The sequence below is a fragment of the Rhinoraja longicauda genome, chromosome 1, assembly GCF_053455715.1.
Source record: "Rhinoraja longicauda isolate Sanriku21f chromosome 1, sRhiLon1.1, whole genome shotgun sequence".
Taxonomy (NCBI): domain Eukaryota; kingdom Metazoa; phylum Chordata; class Chondrichthyes; order Rajiformes; family Arhynchobatidae; genus Rhinoraja; species Rhinoraja longicauda.
In genome coordinates this window covers 92,656,487-92,679,104 of record NC_135953.1, presented here as the reverse complement: position 1 = coordinate 92,679,104, position 22,618 = coordinate 92,656,487, and the positions used below count along the sequence as shown (strand labels likewise).

The window sequence follows — 22,618 nt, the reverse complement described above, 5'->3', positions numbered from 1 at the left end:
GGATTTGAGTTTAGGAGCAAGGAGGACCTACCACAATTGTACAGGGCCCTGGTGAGACCACACCTGGAGTATTGTGTGCAATTTTGGTCTCCTAATGTGAGGAAGAACATTATTGCTATTGAGGAAGTGCAGTGTAAGTTCACCAGGTTAATCCCAGGATGGTGGGACTGACATATGATGGAAGAATGGTCCGACTGGGTTTGTATTCACTGGAATTTAGAAGGATGAGAGGGGATCTTATAGAAACATATAAAATTCTTAAAAGATTGGACATGCTAGATGCAGGAAAAATGTTCCCGATGTTGGAGGGTCCAGAACCAGGGGACACAGTTTAAGGATAAGGGGTAGGCCATTTCACACTGAGATGAGGAAAAACCTTTTCACCCAAAGAGTTGTGAATCTGTGGAATTCTCTGCCACAGCAGACATTGGAGGCCAATTCACTAGATGATTTCCAGAGGGAGTTAGATTTAGCTCTTAGGCATCAAGGGATATGGTGAAAAAGCAGGGTACTGATTTTAGATGATCAGCCATGATCATATTGAATGGCGGTGCTGGCTCGAAGGGCAGAATGGCCTACAGCTGCCTCTATTTTTCTATGTTTCTATGTTTCTATTATTCATTAATATTGCAAATATCACAAATCATTTTGTGTGGGAAAGAACTGCAGATGCTGGTTTAAATCGAAGATAGACAAAAAATGCTGGAGTAACTCAGCGGGACAGGCAGCATCTCTGGAGAGAAGGAATGGGTGACGTTTTGGGTCGAGACCCTTCTTCAGACTGATGTCTGGGGAATGGGCGGTACAGAGATAAAGTCGGAGACAATAAGACTGGTCGAGAAACTGGGAAGGGGGTGGGATGGAGAGAGAGGGAAAGCAAGGGCTATTTGAAGTTAGAGAAATCAATGTTCATACCGCTGAGATGTAAACTACCTTAGCGAAATACGAGGTGCTGTTCCTCCAATTTGCGCTGGACCTCACTCTAACAATGGAGGAGGCCCAGGACAGAAAGGTCGGTGTGGGAATGGGAGGGGAAATAAAATAATTTTGTTTCTGTAATCTTAATGATCCACCTTGACTCAATGCCAGACAGTTGTAAAATTCAGAAGCTTGTCATGTTCATCAAATCTGTTTTGTTTGACGATGAGCTGGCAATCCCACGCTGTATTTCACTGCATTGAACAAACCTGAGCTGTTGAGTATACAGGTCAGAGTTTGGGATATTCTTGTGAATGTTTGCTACCTGGTGACTGAAGGTTTAAATAAGACTTTAGTTAACTGAGGTATGACGAGCATGTTAACCTGTTCACTGACAAGTCTTTTTTTCACTATTGGTCATGACCTGAGTATACTCGGGGATGGCACTGAACAGGTTAAAGGAGCAAAAGCAATTGGCCAGCATATTTGGTAATTAACTGAGTTAAACTGTTGATATTAGTGGCATATACAATGCACACTTTGCATTTTCAATCAAAGGCTGTTATGGTTAGGCTTTAAATTAATGTCTAATTTTTAACTTTCTGCTATAACAGAAAAATAAAGTTAACATTTCAGTTAATTGATCTTGCAATCTGCATCTGAAAGGTAGCTCTATTTCTCCTACCCAGATGCTGCTTGACCCAATGAATGTTTCCAGCTTTTTTTGTTTTTAATTCTCTTTTGTAGCATCTGTGGAATCTTGTTTCTGGATCAAATAATTATTTTTTGTTCCCTCCAGGGAAACCAAATTCTGAGTGGCCTTTCTCTGGATGAATATAAAACTACCCTGAAAATGGTCGAGCAAGCAATTCTTGCCACAGACTTAGCAGTCTACATGAAGTAAGTATTGAGAGAGTAAAGGCCTGTGGGGAGCAGGGGGGAAAGTGGACAAGGAAAGTCAGCTCATCTATGGTGCTATTAAATGGCAGGGATGGCTCAAGGAGCTGAATGGAATACTCCTGTTGCTATACCCAATAGCCTCAAGTAGTCAGGGAAGAAAGGTTGTCAATAAGTAGACAGAAGCTGAATTGCACACATTCAAGCTGAATTAAAACATAAAACGTAGAAAAGTACAGCACACGACAGGCGTTTTGATCCACGTCTGCACCAAACATGATGCTGAGCTAAACTAATTTCAGCTGCCTTCATTTGATTTATACCCCTCCATATACAGTATATCATTGTGCTTAAACTTTGTCCCTTTCAACGTGAAGCTATGCCCTCTAGTCTTTGACATTTCCACCATGCAGAAAAAGGCTCTGACCCTATTTATGCCTCTCATAATTCTATATACTTATTTCAGGACTCCACTCAACCTCTACCATTGCAGAGAAAATAATCCAAGACTGCCAAACTACTCCTGCTAGCTAATGCCTCCTAATCCAGGCATCATTCTAGGAAACCTCTTCTGCACCCTCTCCAAAGCCTCTATATCCTTCTAGTAACAGGGTGACCAGACCTGCACACAATACTCCAAATGTGTCTTATCCAGAATCCTATAAGCTGCACGATGACTTCCTGACGCACATACTCAATGCACTCTCAAGTTCTGAAGTCTAAATTTCAAAATTCAAACCTGTGTTTCAGATAACAGATGTAAAATTGTTGTAAATATTTTATATTGGGTAATATAAGTAAATTCACTCATCTTCATAATCTGTTACAATTAACACTCACAATGGAAATGCATCCTACTTATTAAATATAATAATGCCTTTACTTATCAAACAACATTGCTGAAAATATTGGCTGGTAGAATGTTAACCATGATAATATGAAAATGTGCACTCTCTGAATAATGCACTGGGTTCTCTTACATACACAAACATCAGTACAAAATAAAGGTACTTGAAATATATGTTGAGTGGTCCCATAATGGAGGAATTATAGGAAGATGAGAAAGAATTGTAGCAGGAATAAAGCTAGGGGGCACATCTGACAGCATGATCAAAGAGTTAGATTTTAGGAAGAATGTTAGAAGTCACAGGAGCAGGTAAAACAAAAATGTATGAAGGTTCTTCTGCCTAAAAGAGATGCGGAATGAAAAGGGTGCATGAGGCACATGTAGAAAATTAGTCCGTTCATAAGTTGTAGGAGCAGAATTAGGCCATTCGGCCCATTAAGTCTACTCTGCCATTCAATCATGGCCGATCTATCTTTCCTAACTCCATCTTAAAAATATCAATTGACGTTCTTCACAGCCTTCATTGGCAATGGATTCATCAGATTCGCCACCCGCTCACTAAAGAAATTCCTCCTCATCTCCTTTCTAACGGAGGTCCTTTTATTTTGAGGCCATGGCCTCTGGTCCTAGACTCTCCCAGGAGTGGAAGCACCCTCTCCCCATCCACTCTATTCAGTGGAAGCACCCTCTCCACATCCACTCTATTCAGGCCTTTCACTTTCAATGAAGTCCCTCCTCATCCTTCTAAATGCCATCAAACACTCATCATATGTTAACCCAATCATCCCTGGGATCACTCTCATAAATCTCCTCTGGACCCTCTCCACGCCAACACATCCTTCCTCAGATATGGACCCCAAAACTGCTCACAATACTCCAAATGAGGTCTGACCAGTGTCTTGTAAAGCCTCAGCATTACATTCCTGTTTTTATATTCTAGTCCTCCCGAAATAAATGCTATCATTGCATTTGCCTTACTTACTACTGATTCAACTTGCAAGTTAATTTTTTGGTAATCCTGTTCCAGCACTCCCAAGTCTCTTTGCACCTCTGTTGCCTGAAGTCTCTCTCCACTTAGAAAATAGTCTGTGCCTTTATTCCTACTACCAAAATGCATGACTCCACATTTTGCTGCACTGTATTTCATCTGCCACTTCTCTTCCCACTCTCACAATCTGTCCAAGTCCTACTGTAGAGTCCCTGCTTTCTCTGCACTACCTGCACCTTCACCGATCTTCATGTCATCTGCAAACTTGGCCGCAAAGCCTTCAATTCCCTCATCCAAATCATTGATAAACAAGTTAAAGAGCAGAGAATAGATATACTCACATGGGAACATGGAAGATCACTTTATTTACAACAAAATCATGAAAGGCTTATAGGTGGTGGGGATGATTTCCTTCATTTTTCATTGAGGGCAGTGTACATATGGAAGCTAGCTATTATGGATTAATTGGGATGTGGGACTTAGCACAAGAGATGAATGATTTTGGGGTTTACAATAGGGAAATTCCTGGCAAGGAGAACATTGGATCAGACATAGAAACATAGAAACTAGGTGCAGGAGTAAGCCATTCGGCCCTTCGAGCCTGCACCACCATTCAATATGATCATGGCTGATCATCCAACTCAGTATCCTGTACCTGCCTTCTCTCCATACCCCCTGATCCCTTTAGCCACAAGGGCCACATCTAACTCCCTCTTAAATATAGCCAATGAACTGGCCTCAGCTACCTTCTGTGGCAGAGAATTCCACAGATTCACCACTCTCTGTGTGAAAAAAAACTTTCTCATCTCGGTCCTAAAAGACTTCCCCCTTATCCTTAAACTGTAACTCCTTGTTCAGACCCTCGTCTGATGCAGTAGTTTATTTATCAATGGGATAAATACAAAGCACATATGCATGTGCTGTGGAGATCGAAGTAGCCTGTTTACCAGGTGAATTTTATGTTGAGTTTGGTTCTCACCTCAGCATTAAACATAATATGTAGGATTCACTTTGACGTGTCTAATCTACATGATTTTTTTTTTTAAATCACAGAATCCTAACAAAATAGTTTTATAGAATGGAGAAAAATCAATCTCATCCACAGCTGGACGTCAACCAGTCAGATGATAGTATCGTGGTTAGAGTTGTGGGTTATAGGGTCCAATGGAAGCTGATTTCTTTGAATTTTTTAAAATCTTTTCACGCGGTTGTAATCTTGTAGAACAGACCTCTACAGGGTCCATTTCAGTAGTATTCACAGGATTTATATGCTGTAACTGTAATTCTTTTTTGTGCACAATCCGCAGGCATTGTCACTTTCATTTCACTGCACATCGTGTATGTGTATGTGACAAATAAATTTGACTTGACTTGAGGATGGGCAGCCTTTTCTACCAAGCTATTGCTTAGATGGTAGAATAATGCAGAGAAAAAAGACCGTATAAAACATGTTATCTATAATCCAATGCAACTACAATTAATATTTTTAGGAGAAGAGAAGATTTTTTTGATCTGGTGAAAACCAAACAATTTGACTGGGAAGATAAAAGTCATAAAGAACTGTTAATGTAAGTAGCAAACTTGTATATCATCAATGCACTAAAATGTTATGCCGAAATAATTTTATTCAATTGTGCCAATAAGTGACCAGACAGGATTTAAAATAAAAATGGAGTAAATGTCATGTTATTGTTAGATTTTCATGATAACATTCAGTCAATAAAACCTAGATATGCTTCTGCACATGTTAACATTTAATAGACAGTAGGCCAGATGAAGAAAGCTGAATAAGTCAACTCTTTTTTTTAAATGAGAAACATTATGAAAGGTAATTCATTGGAAAATATAGTAAATAACATGAAAAGGTACAAAAGCAAGAACAAAATGCAGAAATGTGTAGACTAAGAGTGTTATTGTAACAATATCTGAAGCAGTTTAACATAAAATCTAACATAACAAAGGTTGTCAGTTAAGAATACAATTCAATGAAAAAAATGTTGACCATGGGAAAATGGTAGAGGGAGCTCTGTACAAAATGAATATTGCACAGTGTTAAATTATTAATAAGTAAATGACATTTACATAAAAACAACCATCTTCTATTATGTTATGGACTATAACATCTCAGAATTGAAAGCCCAGATGTTGTTTCTCCCATTCTGGCATTTACCTTATCTATTCCAGACTCTGTGCATTTACCCTATCCTATCCTGGATAATTTGAAAAATCACAGGAACATGCCTACAATATTTGAGTGCACCTTTTGCTGGGGCAATTATGTGACCAGCTTTACATCATGCACCACCATCCCCAATGTGTTCAATTCACCTGTTTGTAACTTAGGAAGGAACCATTGGCAATTTAGGAAACCTGGCATCAATTCACCAACACAGAAATTGGACTAGAAGGATTTAACATGACATGCAAGTTGTTAGTTGTTGGCTGTAAATTGCCTATAGTGGCAGACATTGTGGGAAGGCTGACAGAAAAATGGAGAAGATGTTACAGGTAAAATGAGTGGGGAATTGGGATTGCCCTAAGTGTCAGTGTACTCCTTGTGCTGGAAAGCCTGTTTCCATGCTGTACGTAAATATGATTATGATAAAGGGGGCGGGAGGGAGAATAATGAATGTGGTATACTTACACTGTAGAAGACCTTCAGTAAGATGGAATACAACAGGTTAATAATCAAAAATAGAGCAAATTGAATTTAGAGTGGTATCCTGGCATGGATAGTAGATTAATAAACCGAATAAGCATATTTGGGTCAATTTTGGGTGAGGAGTCTGTAAGTATTGTGGTATTACAGAATCAGTGTTGGAAAATCAGTATAAAAAATTAGAATTAATGGTAGTGGAAGTTTGCCCTCGTTTGTTTAGTGCTTTAGGTTTAATTGTAGAGCATGCGGTTTAGGTTTAGGTTTATGTTTAGATTTATTATTGTCATGTATACCGAGGTACAATAAAAAAAAAACTATGTTTTGCATGCTATGCAATCAGGTCAAAAAATGCTATACATAAATACAATCAAGTTCAACTCAAGTACAATAGGTAGGATAAAGAATGCAGAATAAAGTTCTCAGCATTTTAGGACACCAGTTCCATAGACCAAGTCCAATGACTGCAAAGAGGTAGAGGTGAATCAGACTGTGCCATAGCTTGTGGTTGGACCATTCAGAAGCCTGATAACTAAGGGGAAGAGGCTTTTCCTGAGTCTGATGGTGCGCACTGTCAAGCTCCTTTACCTTCTGCTCGACTGGAGCCAGGCAAAAATGGAATGACCGGAGCGTGACGTTTTTGATTATTCTGGCTGTTTTTCCAAGGTAGCATTAAGTGCAAATGGTGTCAATGGTGGGGAGTCTGCTCTGTGTAATGGACTGGGCTGCAACCACAACTTTCTGCAATTTCGTGCAGTCTTGGGCAGAGCTGTTTCCAAACCAAGCTGTGATGCAACCCAACGGTGTGCCTTCTTCGGTGCATCTATAGAAGTTTGTAAAAGTCAAACTTGGCGACACCGGCTCTAACCTCCGACCATCGAAGGGATTTATCCGAGTCGCTTCCTCAAAAAGGCAGCCAGCATCATCAGAGATCCACACCATCATGGCCACCCACTCATTTCACCCCTGCCATCGGGAAGAAGGTACAGGAGCCTGAAACATCCAGGTTCAGGAACAGTTTCTTCCCTACAACCATCAGGCTATTAAACACTACAACCTCAAATAAGCTGCTGCTGCTGCTGCTGCTGCTGCTGCTGCTGCTGCTGCTGCTGCTGCTGCTGCTGCTGCTGCTGCTGCTGCTGCTGCTGCTGCTGCTGCTGCTGCTGCTGCTGCTGCTGCTGCTGCTGCTGCTGCTGCTGCTGCTGCTGCTGCTGCTGCTGCTGCTGCTGCTGCTGCTGCTGCTGCTGCTGCTGCTGCTGCTGCTGCTGCTGCTGCTGCTGCTGCTGCTGCTGCTGCTGCTGCTGCTGCTGCTGCTGCTGCTGCTGCTGCTGCTGCTGCTGCTGCTGCTGCTGCTGCTGCTGCTGCTGCTGCTGCTGCTGCTGCTGCTGCTGCTGCTGCTGCTGCTGCTGCTGCTGCTGCTGCTGCTGCTCCTCCACTCAAAAAACTAATGAAAGTTCAGTATGTATATATACATATATAAATTTATATGTGTGTGTACTTGTGAGTATGTGCATATATACTACTGAACTTATTTTTCTCTCGTTTATCATATTGTTTACAGTGTACTATGTTTACATATTCTGTTGTGCTACAGCAAGTAAGGATTTCATTGTTCTATCTGGGACATATGACAATAAAACACTCTTGACTCTCTTGACTCTGGACATGACTAATTTCCTCCGTCTCCTACGGAATTAGAGCCAATAGCATGCCTGCCGCTTTAATGTGGTTGGTTATGACAGATCATTGGCAATATTAACTCCAAGGAACTTGAAGCTCTCAACAATTTCTACTTCAGCACCATTGAAGCTGATTGGGGCACATTCTCCACCACACCTCCTGAAGTGATAGGTCCTTTGTCTTGCTAACATTGAAGGAAAGGTTGTTGTCCTGACTCCATGTTATTAAGTTCTCTATCTCTTCTTTTACTCTGTCTTGTTGTTGTTCACAATGGTGTCATCTACAAACTTATACATTTAGAAGTAAAAGTGAAGCTGCATATTTCATTGAAATGAACAATGGAAAATGGAAACTTGTTTGTGGAGTATTGGAATGTGTAGAATGCACAATCATAAGTTGTGTAGCAGAAAAATGAACAGGATGAACTTGTTCTTACAGCTAATTTTCCAGCTATGGTAAATATTCATGTATGATAAATAGCACCAGTCAGAGTTCTTGCTTCACTGATTATAAGCCTACATTTATAATATATTTTAATGGAAGGTTGCATGAATAGTTGTGGCAATTGAAATACTAAGATTGAGCATGAACAGATGAAGCCAAAAATGTTAGTTTTATTAGAATGGCATGAATCCAAAAAGTTGAATTTACGTGGTTCTCTTATTTTTGCATTTGTTTATGATTTTTGAGTTTGAAATTACTTCTAACTTTGCATAGGCATACTTCCATTATTTCTCTTTTTATATTGACTAGTCCTTTCCTTATAGCTCCCATTATTGACTCCTTTTTTTAGGATTTGTCATTTGTCATATCCTCAAGAAGTCCCATTGTATATCACAATCAATTACTTTTATTTGGAGTTACTTTTTTAGAAAGAAATACAGTGGCTGATTTCCACATACCAAGATCCACAAAATAATACTGAAGATAGACACAGACAGCACCTCTGGAGAAAAGGAATAGGTGATATTTTGGGTTGCAATCCTTCTTCAGACTGAAAGAAAGATGTGTGGGGGGAGGGGAGAACTTGAGGCAAGAGAAGCCCAGAACAAATTAGAGCCGGCAACAGATTACCTCAGGATGGGTAGAGTCCATAATGGCCCTTTGTTGGCTGGAGGAAGATGTGTTAACAAGAGGGATGCAAGGATGCAAACAGTGGAACTGGCAGCTTGACTGGGGTTGGAGGTGCGGAGGGAAGATAAACCCTTCCTAAAGTCATCTGTTCTCTTTGGCAACAATGCATTGCTATGAGATGAGCTTAATGCCTTTTATACCATTTTTGTACAGCCAAACTAAACTCCACTTGAGTGCATCCCCCATGCACAATATATGGCTCTGTCCAATACACCTCAATGGCAGGTCAGATCTGCTTGCACGAGGATAAACGCTCAGAAAGTGACCAGCCTAGATGGACTCCCTGGATGGCGACTGGAATCGTTCACCAATCAATTGGCCACAGTCTTCACCGATATCTTCATTCTCTGACTTCTGCAATCTGCTGTCCCCATCTGTTTCAAGGAAACCGCCATCATTTCAGGGCCCAAAGAAAATAAACAACCTGTCTTCATGACTACTGCCCAGTAGTTCTAACATCAACTATAATGAAGTACTTTGAAAGATTAGTAATGGCCCACAATTGTGCCAGTATTCTGAACAATCTAGACTTTTGCAATTTGCTTACAGGAAATGTACAGTAGGTCTTTGGAGAACACTTTGTCTTGTGCTGCATTCAGCTCTAAATCACCTTGACAATAAGAACACCTATGTCAGGTTGCCATTCATTGACTATAGCTCAGCTTTCAACCCCATAGCCATCACCGTGAGGTACATTCACAGGTGAAGACCAGCTCCACTGCATACAAGTCAAATGATCCCGAAGGCCTGCTGTGATCTCTGCATAGCTATCAGGGATGCCAAGACACAATGCTTGAACAACCTTCAGTCCCAGCATAATCACTCGGACACACAGAGAATGTGGCACGGTCTGAATAAGATAACTGGCTGCAGAGCAATTCATGCAACATCATTGATGATAGTGCGGCCCTACCCGATGAACTGAATGCTTTCTATGAGCAGAAGGCCAACAGGGTGGTGACATCTGTCCCTTCGGACTCAAGTGTGCCACTTCCTAGGGTTACCGTAACATAGTCTTCCTGACGATTAACCCACGGAATGTAATTGGCCCAGAGGGAGTTCCAGGCAGTGTCCTTAGTCGCTGCACAGACCAGCAAGCGGGAATATTTGCAGACATCTTTAATCTTTCTCTACTCTGTTCTAACGTGCCCACTAGCTTTCAAGAAGACAACCATCATCCCAGTGCCAAAGAAAAGCAAGATCTCATGCCTTAATGACTACCATCCAGTGGCCTTGACTTCAACCATTATGAAATGTTTTGAGAGTCTGGTTAGGGAACGCATTAAATCCAGTCTACCAATCAGTCTTGATCCACTGCAGTTCACCTACCACCACAACAGGTCCAGAAATGATGCTATGTCCCTGGCCCTACACTCATCCCAGCAACATCTGGATAAGAGAGAAACCTATGTCAGACTCCTATTCATAGACTATAACTCTGCCTTTAATACCATTTATCCCATCCAAGCTTATCGCAAAACCCGCAGGACTTGGCGTCAGCACTCATCCTTGCAACTGGATCCTCGACTTCCTGACCAACAGACCTTAATCAGTGCGGATAGGGGACAAATCATCCTCTACGTTCAACCTCAACAAAGGGGTTCCGTAAGAATGCGTTCTCAGCTCCCTTAAATCCAATTCAATTTACAAATTCGCAGACGGCACTATCATTTTGGGCCGGAAATCAAATAATGGAGTACAGGAATGAGATTGAGAACCTCGTGACCTGGTGTTGAAATAACACCCTTTCTCTCAATGTCAGCAAAACGGAGGAGATCTTGATCGATTTTAGGAAACATACCCTGGCATGCATTGAGGAGCTGATGCAGAGATGGTTGAAAGCTTCAAATTCCTAGGAATCAATATCACTTACAACTTGTCCTAGACCACCCATATTGAAGCAATGGCCAAGAAAACACACCAACGCTTCTACTTCCTTAGAAGGCTTAGGAAGATTGGCATGTCCCCAACACTCTCATTAACTTCTACAGGTGCCGTGGAAAACATTTTATCGGGATGCATCACAGCATGGTTTGGGAACAACCCCATCCAAGACCACAAGAAATTACAGAGAATTGTGGGTGCAGCCCGGACCATTACACAAACTAAGCTCCTCCCATTTACTCCATTTACACCTCGCACTGCCTTGACAAGGCCAGCAGAATAATCAATGATGAGTCACACCCCGGCCACTCCCTCTTCTCCCCTCTCCCATTGTGCAAAAGGCATAAATGTGTGAAAAACACCTCCAGATTTTTGGACAGATTCTTCCCTGCTGTTGTCAGGCAACTGAACCATCCTACCAACAACAAGAGAGCAGTCCTGAACTACTATCTACCTCTGATCGGCCTCTACTGGCTTTATCTTGCACTCAACGTTATTCACGTTCATTTATGCCTTTTGCCCAAGAAAGACATTCTAGCCTTCGAGGGAGTACAGAGAAGGTTCACCAGATTGATCCCTGGAATGGCAGGACTTTCATATGAAGAAAGACTGGATAGACTGGGCTTATACTTGCTGGAATTTAGAAGACTGAGGGGGGATCTTATTGAAACATATAAAATTCTTAAGCGGTTGGAGAGGCTAGATTGTTCCCGATGTTGGGGAAGTCCAGAACCAGGGGTCACAGCTTAAGGATAAGGGCCAAGATGGTCTTTTAGGACCAAGATGAGAAAACATTTCTTCACACAGAGAGTGGTGAGTCTGTGGAATTCTCTGCCGCAGAAGGTAGTTGAGGCCAGTTCATTGGCTATATTTAAGAGGGAGTTAGATGTGGCCCTTATGGCTAAAGGGATCAGGGGGTATGGAGAGAAGGCAGGTACAGGTTACTGAGCTGGATGATCAGCCATGATCATATTGAATGGCGGTGCAGGCTCGAAGGGCCGAATGGCCTACTCCTGCACCTATTTTCTATGTTTCTATGTCTGATCCAATGTTCTCCTTGCCAGGAATTTCCCCTTTTGTAAACCCCAAAATCATTCATCTCTCGTGCCAAGTCCCACATCCCAATTAATCCATAATAGCTATGTTTCTGTGTCATTGCCATGTATCTGTACACTGCGGATAGCTCGATTGGAATCATGTATTGTAAATTGTAAATTGTAAAAACCTTTATTGTCACTACACAAAGTACAGCGAAATTAAAGCAGTCCAGATGATGCAATCACACACAGCAGACAGTACAAAGGATAAACCTTTATCCATAACAAGCTAAACCTAATCTACTGAATTAAACAAACTGACCTCTAATACAATATAGACAAAACAATTACAATACGGTCGAGGCAGTGTACAGTGCAATCAAGACAGCAAGTTATTGCACAGCAATGAGAGCTAACATATTGCAAGTGCCGTTTTTTTTAAAAAATAAAAGAAATAATGTAATTAAATATAAGGTGCGGTCGGTTGTAACATGTAATAAGTTTAGCAAATGTTAAGCAATATAAGTGCAGTAGAATGTAAACTTGTATTAAATTGAGGCTTATGTTTTCTGACAAGTAACTGACAGTGTTCCGATCAATTCCGTTCCTTCCATTCAGTTTTATGTGAGTGTCTGGCAGTGTTCAGCTCACGTATGACACTGAGGTAGAAGCTGTTCTTGAGTCTATTAGTCCGTGATGTAATGGACCTGAACCGTCTTTCCACTAACTGGTTAGCATGCAACAAAAGCTTTTCACTGTACCTTGATGTACGTGACAATAAACTAAACTAAACTAAGCTCAACGTAACATCTGAAAAAGCTCATCCCTAAAACTCTGGCCCTTTGTATTAGGACCTCCATCTGCAACTGGCTTTGAATTTATTGACCAACAGACCGTAGTCAGTTAGAATTGGTCATCAAACTTCCCCCACCCTGATCTTCAATCCTCTGATCTACTCCCAATCCACCCAAGACTATGTGGCCAGGTCCAATGCCAACTCAACGTTTTAAGTTCATCAATGAGACCACATTTGTCGTCAACTCCCCAACAGCAATGAAATGAAGTACAGGAAAGAGTTTGAGAACCTAGTGTCGAGGTGTCAGGACAATAACCTAGCTCTTAATGTGTGCAAGATGAAAGAGTTGATTGTTGACCGAAGGAAGCAATGGGGTAAATTTCCTGTAGACCCATGGTTGTGGCCAGGTACAGTGCCATCCTGAACTTTAACTTTGTCAATACCACTGTTCTTGGTAGGATCAACAAGAACGATGCGATGAAGTACGGTAAACAGATTGGGAACTCTGTGCCATGGTGTCAGGACAATGACCTAGCCTTTACATCAGCAAGATCAAGGGGCTGTTGACTTGAGCAAGCCAGGGTGGGGGGATGGCACAGAGGAGTGTTGGGGCGCAACAGCATATTTCCTTTCTCAACCTTCGGAGAAGATGTGGCAAGTCCAGAAAGATTCTCTTAAACTTCTTGCAGGGGCAGATGAGATTAATTGATTAATTTGAAAATCCTGAAGTTGCTAATCGCGTTATCATTATCCTTTTGAAAGTACAGCGTAGGAAAAGTCTCTGACTATGATGTTAATTTAAGCCAATATCATGTGCATGTACATGGTCTACATCTCTCCATTTCCTTTATGTTTATTGTCTGCCTAAATATGTCTTGAACATCACTGTTGTAATTATTTCTACCCCCTCCACTGGCAACATGTTTTCAAGCACCCACCACTCAGTTAAAAAACTGTCTCACAAATCTTTCTCAAACTTTCACCCATTTGCCTTATATCATTGCCCTTTAGTATTTGACATTTCCATGCTGGGATAAGACTCTACCTATCATCGATGCCTCTCATAATTTTATATACTTCTATTAAATCTTGCCTCAACCTCCGACACTTCAGAAAAAGCAATCCAAGTTTGTAGCCACTGCTCAAATCCAGGCAACATCCTGGTGAACCTTTCGTGCACCCTCTACAAAGCTTTCACATCCTTCCTGTGATGAAGCAACTAGAGCTACACACAATACACCAAATTCTTCACTAACATATTTTAGAATGTTGCCAGATGTAGTAGCCGGAGGAAATTCTTTAATATTTCTATTTAATTGAGTGCAAAATTACAATGAAAATGTGAACTTACTTCCATGTGTTTAATAAAATGTCATACATTATTAATGTTAACAGGGCAATGTTGATGACAGCTTGTGATGTGTCTGCAATAACCAAACCATGGCCTGTTCAACAAAAGGTAATTTGTATAGTGTCTGTGTATAAACCTATAAATATTGGTTTTGGAATCATGATCAATGGATATACTGTAGCGACCATAGAGAATGGTCCAGGTCGTCGAACCCTCGGATTGGCCAGCGAGGTCACGTGTGAACGCGACCATGGGGATTGGTCCAGGGAGCGACATCGCTGATTGGCCAGCGATGTCATGTGCGCGTTTGGCGCCCGAAATAGCAGTTCGGCGAAGTCTTCGAAGAAGACAGTAAGTTTTTGATGGTTGTCCTTTACCTTGTTGTTTAACTCTGTATTCGAATATTGCGGCTGCAATAAACTTCCTCTACAACCAACAAGTTTTCGGACTCGCCATATTGGTGACCCCGACGTGATCTGGACGATCACCGACTAAGCAGGAACCCGACGCCTCGTTGACGATGACCGCGCCGGGCACACCGGAGTTAAGCGCGGAAAGCGTTCACCTTCCGTTGTTTTGGACGCACGCACCGCAAGCTTGGTTTATCCACACCGAAGCTCAATTTCACATAAAGAAGATATCGGACGAATCCACGATGTACTACTACCTCGTCAGCGCTCTATCGCCGGACACGACCAAGCGCGTGATGCGGTTCATCGTGAATCCACCTGCGGAAAGCAAGTACGAGGCCATGAAGAAAGTATTACTGCGAATCTTCGGGTTTAATAAGCATGGTGGTGCGGCAAGACTTCTGCACCTACCGGATCTTGGAGACCAACTGCCTTCCGTCCTCATGTCCGAAATGATGATGCTAGCCGGTGAGCATACGGATTGCCCTATGTTCGAACAGGCATTCCGCGAGAGACTTCCTGAGGATGTCCGACTGCTGCTCACGGATTGTTCTTTTAAGGACCCCGAAGCATATGCAGCAAGAGCGGACGCGCTCATAGCGGCAAAAAACAAGGCAAGTGGTTCGATCAACAAGGTCTCGACATCAGTGACCACGCCACAGTGACGGCAAGATGGCGCCACGTCTCCCGCCAATTCTCCGAAAGCCCGCCAAAAAGATCCGCACAAGCACGGCTGGTGCTATTATCACCTACGATGGGGTAGCGAATCCCGCAACTGCCGTTTGCCTTGTACCTTCGCGGGAAATGCCTCGGCCGATCGTACATAGGGGCAGTTACGATTGGCCAGAACCGGCGCCTCTATGTCCATGATCGATTCACGGACACAGAATTTTTGGTGGACACGGGAGCCATCGTCAGCATAGTGCCGCCGACCGACCTCGAAACCAGATCGGGTAAGACAGGTCCCACCCTCATCGCGGTTAATGGCAGCCCAATTCGCACTTTCGGTATACGGAAGATGTCCCTTGTGTTAGGCCTCCGCACGTACGAATGGCCATTCATCATAGCCGACGTCAAACAAGCGATCCTGGGCGCAGATTTTCTCTGGGCTTTTTCACTGGTCCCTGATGTCCGCGGTAACGACCTCCGACCCTCCGCCGAAGATGAGCACGTCGCTCCGACAATTGCCTCCTCGCCCAGCCCTACTGTCCAGGCCGTCGTCGCGGCCCCCGACTCGTATGCTGACATTCTGGCAGAGTTTCCAGAGCTGCTCATTCAACGTTTTGACACGCCTTCGGCCAAGCACGGCGTGGTCCATCACATCCGCACCGAAGGCCCTCCCGTTTTCGCTCGGGCCAGGAGACTACCGCCAGACAAACTGGTGGTGGCACGGGCGGAGTTCAGGAAGATGGAGGAAATGGGAATTGTCCGTCAGTCTGACAGCCCGTGGGCCTCGCCGTTACATATGGTCTCCAAGGCATCTGGGGGGTGGAGACCATGTGGCGATTATCGGCGTCTCAATGTTGTCACCAAGGCTGATCGCTACCCCATACCGCACCTACAGGACTTTTCATCTGGGCTGGAAGGAGCGGTGGTGTTTTCCAAAATCGATTTGGTGCGAGGATACCACCAGATCCCGGTGCGACCGGAGGACATACAGAAAACTGCAACGATTACTCCGTTCGGGTTGTTTGAATGGTTGCGTATGCCTTTCGGTTTAAAGAACGCGGCACAGGCTTTCCAACGACTGATGGACCGCGTGGGCCGGGGTTTACCCTTTTTGTTTATTTATTTAGACGACATCCTGGTCGCCAGCCCCTCAGTGCAGGAACACCAGGCCCACTTGCGGATCGTGTTCCAGCGGCTCCAAGACCACGGGCTCATTATCCAACCCTCCAAATGTCAATTCGGCCTTCCTGCTCTTGATTTTCTAGGGCACAGAATTACCCCTGCTGGCGCCTCCCCTTTGCCCGAGAAGGTGGAGGCTATCCGGGCATTTCCCAGGCCCACCACAGTAAAAGGGCTACAGGAGTTCGTAGGCATGGTTAATTTCTACCATAAGTTCGTTCCGGCAGCTGCGCGAGTCATGCGCCCGCTTTTCCAATGCCTTGCAGGGAATCCGGTAGAGTTGATATGGTCCCCGACCGCAGAGGCGGCTTTTACAGCAGCTAAGGCAGCCTTGGCAGACGCCACCATGTTGGTCCATCCGAGCCCCTCCGCCCCCACGGCCCTGACGGTTGACGCCTCTGACGTGGCGGTGGGCGGGGTTCTGGAGCAGCAGGTCGGTGGCCGTTGGCAGCCTTTAGCGTTTTTCAGCCGGCAACTAAATTCGGCCGAGCTGAAGTATAGCGCATTTGACCGAGAGCTTCTGGCTCTCTATTTAGCTGTTCGTCATTTCAGGTACTTCCTCGAGGGCCGCCCATTTGTGGCCTTTACGGACCACAAACCATTAACATTTGCTTTTTTGAAATTGTCTGACCCATGGTCGGCCCGCCAGCAGCGGCACCTGACTGCTATCTCCGAATTTACCACCGATGTCCGTCATGTCGCGGGTAAGCTTAATGCCGTTGCTGACGCCCTGTCTAGACCCGCTTTCCCCCCTATTTCGGCGGTGGACTGCGAAGTGGATCCCCAGGAGCTTGCGAAGGCACAGCTTCTAGCGGATACCGTTTCGGCATACCGGTCCACCACTTCGGGATTGAAGTTGGCCCAGGTAGCTTGTGGGTCGGAAGGCACAAAAGTCTGGTGCGATGTTTCTCTTCCCCGTCCCAGGCCGGTAGTGCCGCCCTCCCTTCAGCGCCGGGTTTTCGATGCCATTCATGGGCTGGCGCACCCGTCCATCCGCTCCACCTCTGCCTTGGTAGCAGCTCGGTTTGTCTGGCATGGCCTACGGAAACAGGTAGCGGGTTGGGCACGTTCCTGCGTTCCCTGTCAGACCGCTAAAGTCCAGCGCCACGTCCAGCCCCCCGTACAGGATTTCGAGGTCCCAGCAGTTCGTTTTTTCCACATCCACGTGGATTTGGTCGGGCCTTTGCCTTCCTCCCGGGGCTACACCCACCTCCTCACGGTGGTGGATCGGTTCACCCGGTGGCCAGAGGCTTTCCCATTGTCTGATATTTCGTCAGCGTCTTGTGCTAGGACTTTGGCCCTTCATTGGGTAGCTCGTTTCGGGGTCCCGGCAGTTATTACCACTGACAGAGGGCCACAGTTCACTTCGTCCCTCTGGGCCGCGCTCGCAGAACTGTACGGTTCCAAGTTACAACCCACTACTGCATATCACCCCCAGGCAAATGGACTCGTAGAAAGGTTCCACCGTCAACTTAAGGCATCCCTCAGTGCAAGGCTTGAAGGCCCGGACTGGGTAGACCAGCTCCCTTGGGTTCTTTTGGGCATCCGGACTGCTCCTAAGCTAGATCTCGGTGCGTCGTCCGCGGAGCTAGTATATGGCTCGACACTTCGAGTACCCGGAGATTTGTTTCCGGACCTTTCAGACCAGCTGCCTACAGTCCCATCAGTGTTAGCATCTCTCCGGGAACGGGTGGGCTCCCTGGCCCCAGTTCCAACTTCACGTCATGGGTGTCCCATGGTACATGAACCGCCTTCCCTGAAGGACTGTGAGTTTGTTTTTCTGCGAAAAGATGCCCATCGCGCCCCGTTGCAGAGGGTCTATCAAGAGCCGTTCCGGGTTTTGAGTAAGGGAACGGCTACCTTCACCTTAGACATGTGCGGCAAGAGTGAGCTCGTCTCGGTGTCCCGGCTCAAACCTGCACATTTGGATCCGGATCAACCAGTCCTGGTCGGTCAAACCCCTAGGAGAGGCCGACCTCCGTTATTTCCGCTCAGTCCAGGACCCCCCGTTCCGACAGTTCCTCCAGGACCCCCCGTTCCGACAGTTCCTCCAGGACCCCCCGTTCCGGTAGTTCCTCCAGGACCTCCCGTTCCGGCTGTTCCGCCAAGTCCGGAACCCCCGGCTCCTGTGGTTCAGGCTGTCCCTCTCCGTACTCGTTATGGTCGCGAAATCCGGCTCCCTGCTAGGTTCCGCACCTCGGGTTCTGGGGGGGGTCATGTAGCGACCATAGAGAATGGTCCAGGTCGTCGAACCCTCGGATTGGCCAGCGAGGTCACGTGTGAACGCGACCATGGGGATTGGTCCAGGGAGCGACATCGCTGATTGGCCAGCGATGTCATGTGCGCGTTTGGCGCCCGAAATAGCAGTTCGGCGAAGTCTTCGAAGAAGACAGTAAGTTTTTGATGGTTGTCCTTTACCTTGTTGTTTAACTCTGTATTCGAATATTGTGGCTGCAATAAACTTCCTCTACAACCAACAAGTTTTCGGACTCGCCATAATACAGTAATGGTCCAGATTTATCTGTCAGCACCACAGAAAAGTGAATGATGCTCCCAGTCATGAGCAGTACAGCAATTTCAAGCATGGGGCAGATGAGATTAACATTTGAAAATCCTGAAGTTGCTGATTGAGTTATCATTATCCTTTTGAAAGGACAACTTGATATCTGCCTTGAAATGGATTGAATGTTTAGTTTAGTTTAGAGATACAGCGCGGAAACAGGTCCTTCGGCCAACCGGGTCCGACCAGCGATCCCCGCACATTAACATTATCCTACACACACTAGGGACAATTTACACATACACCAAGCCAATTAACCTACATACCTGTACGTCATTGGAGTGTGGGTGGAAACCGAAGATCTCAGAGAATTGGTGTGATCACGGGGAGAACGTACAAACGTTACCCCCTCCTCCCTCCCCGTGGTCACGGGGAGAAAGTACAAACTCTGTACACACAGCATCCGTAGTCAGGATCGAACCCGGGTCTCCGGCACTACAAGCGCTATAAGGCAACAACTCTACCGCTCTGCCACCATGTGGAAATTCTGTCTAAGTACATTTTTAACAGTTTGGTAAGCATTATTTATTGTCAATCAGCCACGCTGACAAATAATTATATTAAATATTGGGTCTCCTTTATCCAAGAATTAATCGCTATTGGTTAAAAAAAAATCTGAAAGTTTTAGAGGGACAATTCTCGTTCAGTTGGTCACCTTAAATGCTTGACAGTGCAAATTCATTGAAGTCAGTGCAGCTATATCTGGAGCTAAATACAGGGAGTGTTTGGTGCTCTTATCTTTGTGACCAAATCTAAATTTGGAATCATGAAGCACAGAATAAGGTCCTTTGTCCTACCATGTCCACAAGTACCATGGAGTACTTGTCTGCACTTATCCCATTCACCAGCCCTTCGCCTGTAGTTTACAATGCCTGTGTGATTCGAGTGCTCATTCAAATGCTTCTTAAATGTTGTGAGAGTATTTGCATTCACCACCTTCTCAGGCAGTGTGTTCCAGATTGCAACCAGCTTCTGGGTCAATTGATTCTTCTTCAGATCCTGTCTGAACCACTTACTCCTCATCTTAAGCCTATGCCAATTGGTTTTAACTCCCCTTCCCATTCCCACACTGACCTTTCTGTCCTGGGCTTCCTCCATTGTCAGAATGAGGCCAAACACAAATTGGAGGAGCAGCAACACATATTTCGCTTGGGCAGCTTACAACCCAGCGGTATGGATTTTGATTTCTCCAGTAACCCTTCCATCCCCAGCCCCCCTCTCTCTCTCTCTCTCCGTCCCTCTCCCACGCTAGTCATCATGCTGGTTTCACTGTCGTCCTGTCTGTATAACCCCTTATCACTTACCCCACGCTGGACCATTGTGGACTCCACTTTTCCTCGATCATTTGCTACTTTTTGCATATCTTTCAGTCATTTGCGCTATATCTCGCTGTATCATCGTCTATATCTCTCATTTCCCTTTCTCCTGACACTCAGTCTGAAGAAGGGCCTCAACCCAAAACGTCACCTATTCCTTTTCTCCAGAGATGCCTATGTGCAAGAAGGAACTGCAGATGCTGGTTTAAACTGAAGATGGACACAAAAACCTGGAGTAACTCAGCGGGACAGGCAGCATCTCTGGAGAGAAGGAATGGGTGACGTTTCGGGTCGAGACCCTTCTTCAGTCTTTTTGTATCTATACCCAGAGATGCTGCCTGACCCGCTGACTTACTCCAGCTCTCTCTCTCTCTCTCTCTCCCCTCCCTCCCCTCCCTCCCCTCCCTCCCCTCCCTCCCCTCCCTCCCCTCCCTCCCCTCCCTCCCCTCCCTCCCCTCCCTCCCCTCCCTCCCCTCCCTCCCCTCCCTCCCCTCTCTCCCCTCTCTCCCCTCTCTCCCCTCTCTCCCCTCTCTCCCCTCTTTCTCTCCCCTCTTTCTCTCCCCCCCCCCATAGAATTTGAATTCATCCACTGTACAGCTGCTTTTCAGTCCTTGGGTTAATTTCACAACCCTTCAGTTCTATTGGATAATTTTTGATTGCCTAATTCTCTCACAGCCTCTGAAGCATTTTCCACATCACTGTCATCGAATAGCAATTTAAATCACATTAATCTCATATGGCTGTATAAATAGAATATATTCCGCATCATGTGTCTTCCTCTAATTGGGTAGATTTTGGCAAACACCATTTATTAAACGAGGAACGTAATGCAGCCTGATATTCCTGATCTTCCCATTGTTACTGATTTTGTAAACCAGCATCTGCAGTTCCTTGTGCCTACATTTTGCCAGAGTTACTGTTGAGCCAATCTTCGAAATGGACAAAAACAGCCCAGGACAATTCAGTTTTTCAGTTTTAAGCTTCTAGTCAGCAGTCCCCATGGTATATGCAGGCTGTAAACAATTGTGGCATGTGTTAGGACACCTAGTGCTGGGTCAATATGCCTTGAGAAAAACAATTCCATCACAACCAAAGTGTTTCAAAGCGTACCAGCACAACAGACATTGTTGCACGGTTGACACAAAATGCTGGAGTAACTCAGCGGGACGGGCTGCATCTCTGGAGAGAAGGAATGGGTGACGTTGCGAGTCGAAGCCCTTCTTCAGACTGAAATGTCTCAACCTGAAACGTCACCCATTCCTCTCTCCAGAGGTGCTACCTGTCCTGCTGAGTTACTCCAGCATTTTGTGTCTACCTTCAATTTAAACCAGCATGTGCAGTTCTTTCCTAGACATTGTTGCACTGTTTTTCAGACAGCTGAGCTCGTGGCAACAGAATTTTTTCAACAAGGTGACAAAGAAAGAGAAGAATTGAACATCGAGCCCATTGTAAGTATCAGATTTCCATGATTCCATAAAATAACCAAATTACAGACGTCAACATTTTTTTTGCTATCAGTTTTGAAATCCAAATGTGTTTCTATGTAAGTGACATGTACCAAATAATGATTGCGAATGATATTGATTTTTTTTTAAATTTCCATTTAAAGGATTTAATGAACAGAGAAAAACGTGATCAAATCCCTAGCATGCAGGTTGGATTCATCGACGCAATCTGCATTCAACTATATGAGGTAATTTGTTCCAGTATTTCACACTGATTGTACCCATTGTAACTTTAAAGATATGTAATGTGTTCATTCCTTCAGTGTGGGTACGAGCTATAGGTTCTCTCATCTTTCTTAATAACTGTTGCAAAAGCCCTCAGAATTTTCATAGAATAATTTCTGCTCTATTTATTACTTCTGGATAGTATTCTCAAAAGAAAACCTCATAATAAGTTCTTGTAAACAATATTTTTAATTTGTACAAATTAGGTGTGGGCCTTGATGCAGGAGACTGGATTTGAGCTCTCAGTTGTCAGTTTAGTTTATTGTCACGTGTACCGAGGTACAGTGAAAAGCTTTTGTTGCGTGCTAACCAATCAGTGTGTAATTACAATAATGTTATTGTAAGTTCTTAAGTTCTTAAATACATTGTTGCCTGTTCATATTCTTTCTTTCTCATCAATATGATGAGACAAAACCTCAGAAGGAGGCTGAGGAGTGAACTTATAGATGTGTATAAAATCATGAGAGGAACAGACAAAATGGCCCTTCACAGATACCTTATCTTCTCAGCATATTTTCCTCAAGGTCACGCCAATAGCCATAAAACGACAGTATCTTCAGCTAGGC

At 44.6% G+C, this 22,618-nt stretch overlaps 1 protein-coding gene across 4 annotated transcripts in view; it reads left to right on the top strand.

Moving 5' to 3' along the window:
• The window catches only part of pde5ab (phosphodiesterase 5A, cGMP-specific, b), a 92,073-nt gene that overhangs the window by 67,773 nt on the left and 1,682 nt on the right, over positions 1 to 22,618 (top strand). For all 4 annotated transcript variants that reach the window (XM_078402406.1, XM_078402389.1, XM_078402381.1 and 1 more), the window contains 5 exons: positions 1,718 to 1,818; positions 5,141 to 5,218; positions 14,233 to 14,296; positions 21,696 to 21,770; positions 21,932 to 22,015. In XM_078402406.1, coding sequence (XP_078258532.1) covers positions 1,718 to 1,818; positions 5,141 to 5,218; positions 14,233 to 14,296; positions 21,696 to 21,770; positions 21,932 to 22,015 — 402 coding nt within the window. The remainder of the gene's footprint in view (positions 1 to 1,717; positions 1,819 to 5,140; positions 5,219 to 14,232; positions 14,297 to 21,695; positions 21,771 to 21,931; positions 22,016 to 22,618) is intronic.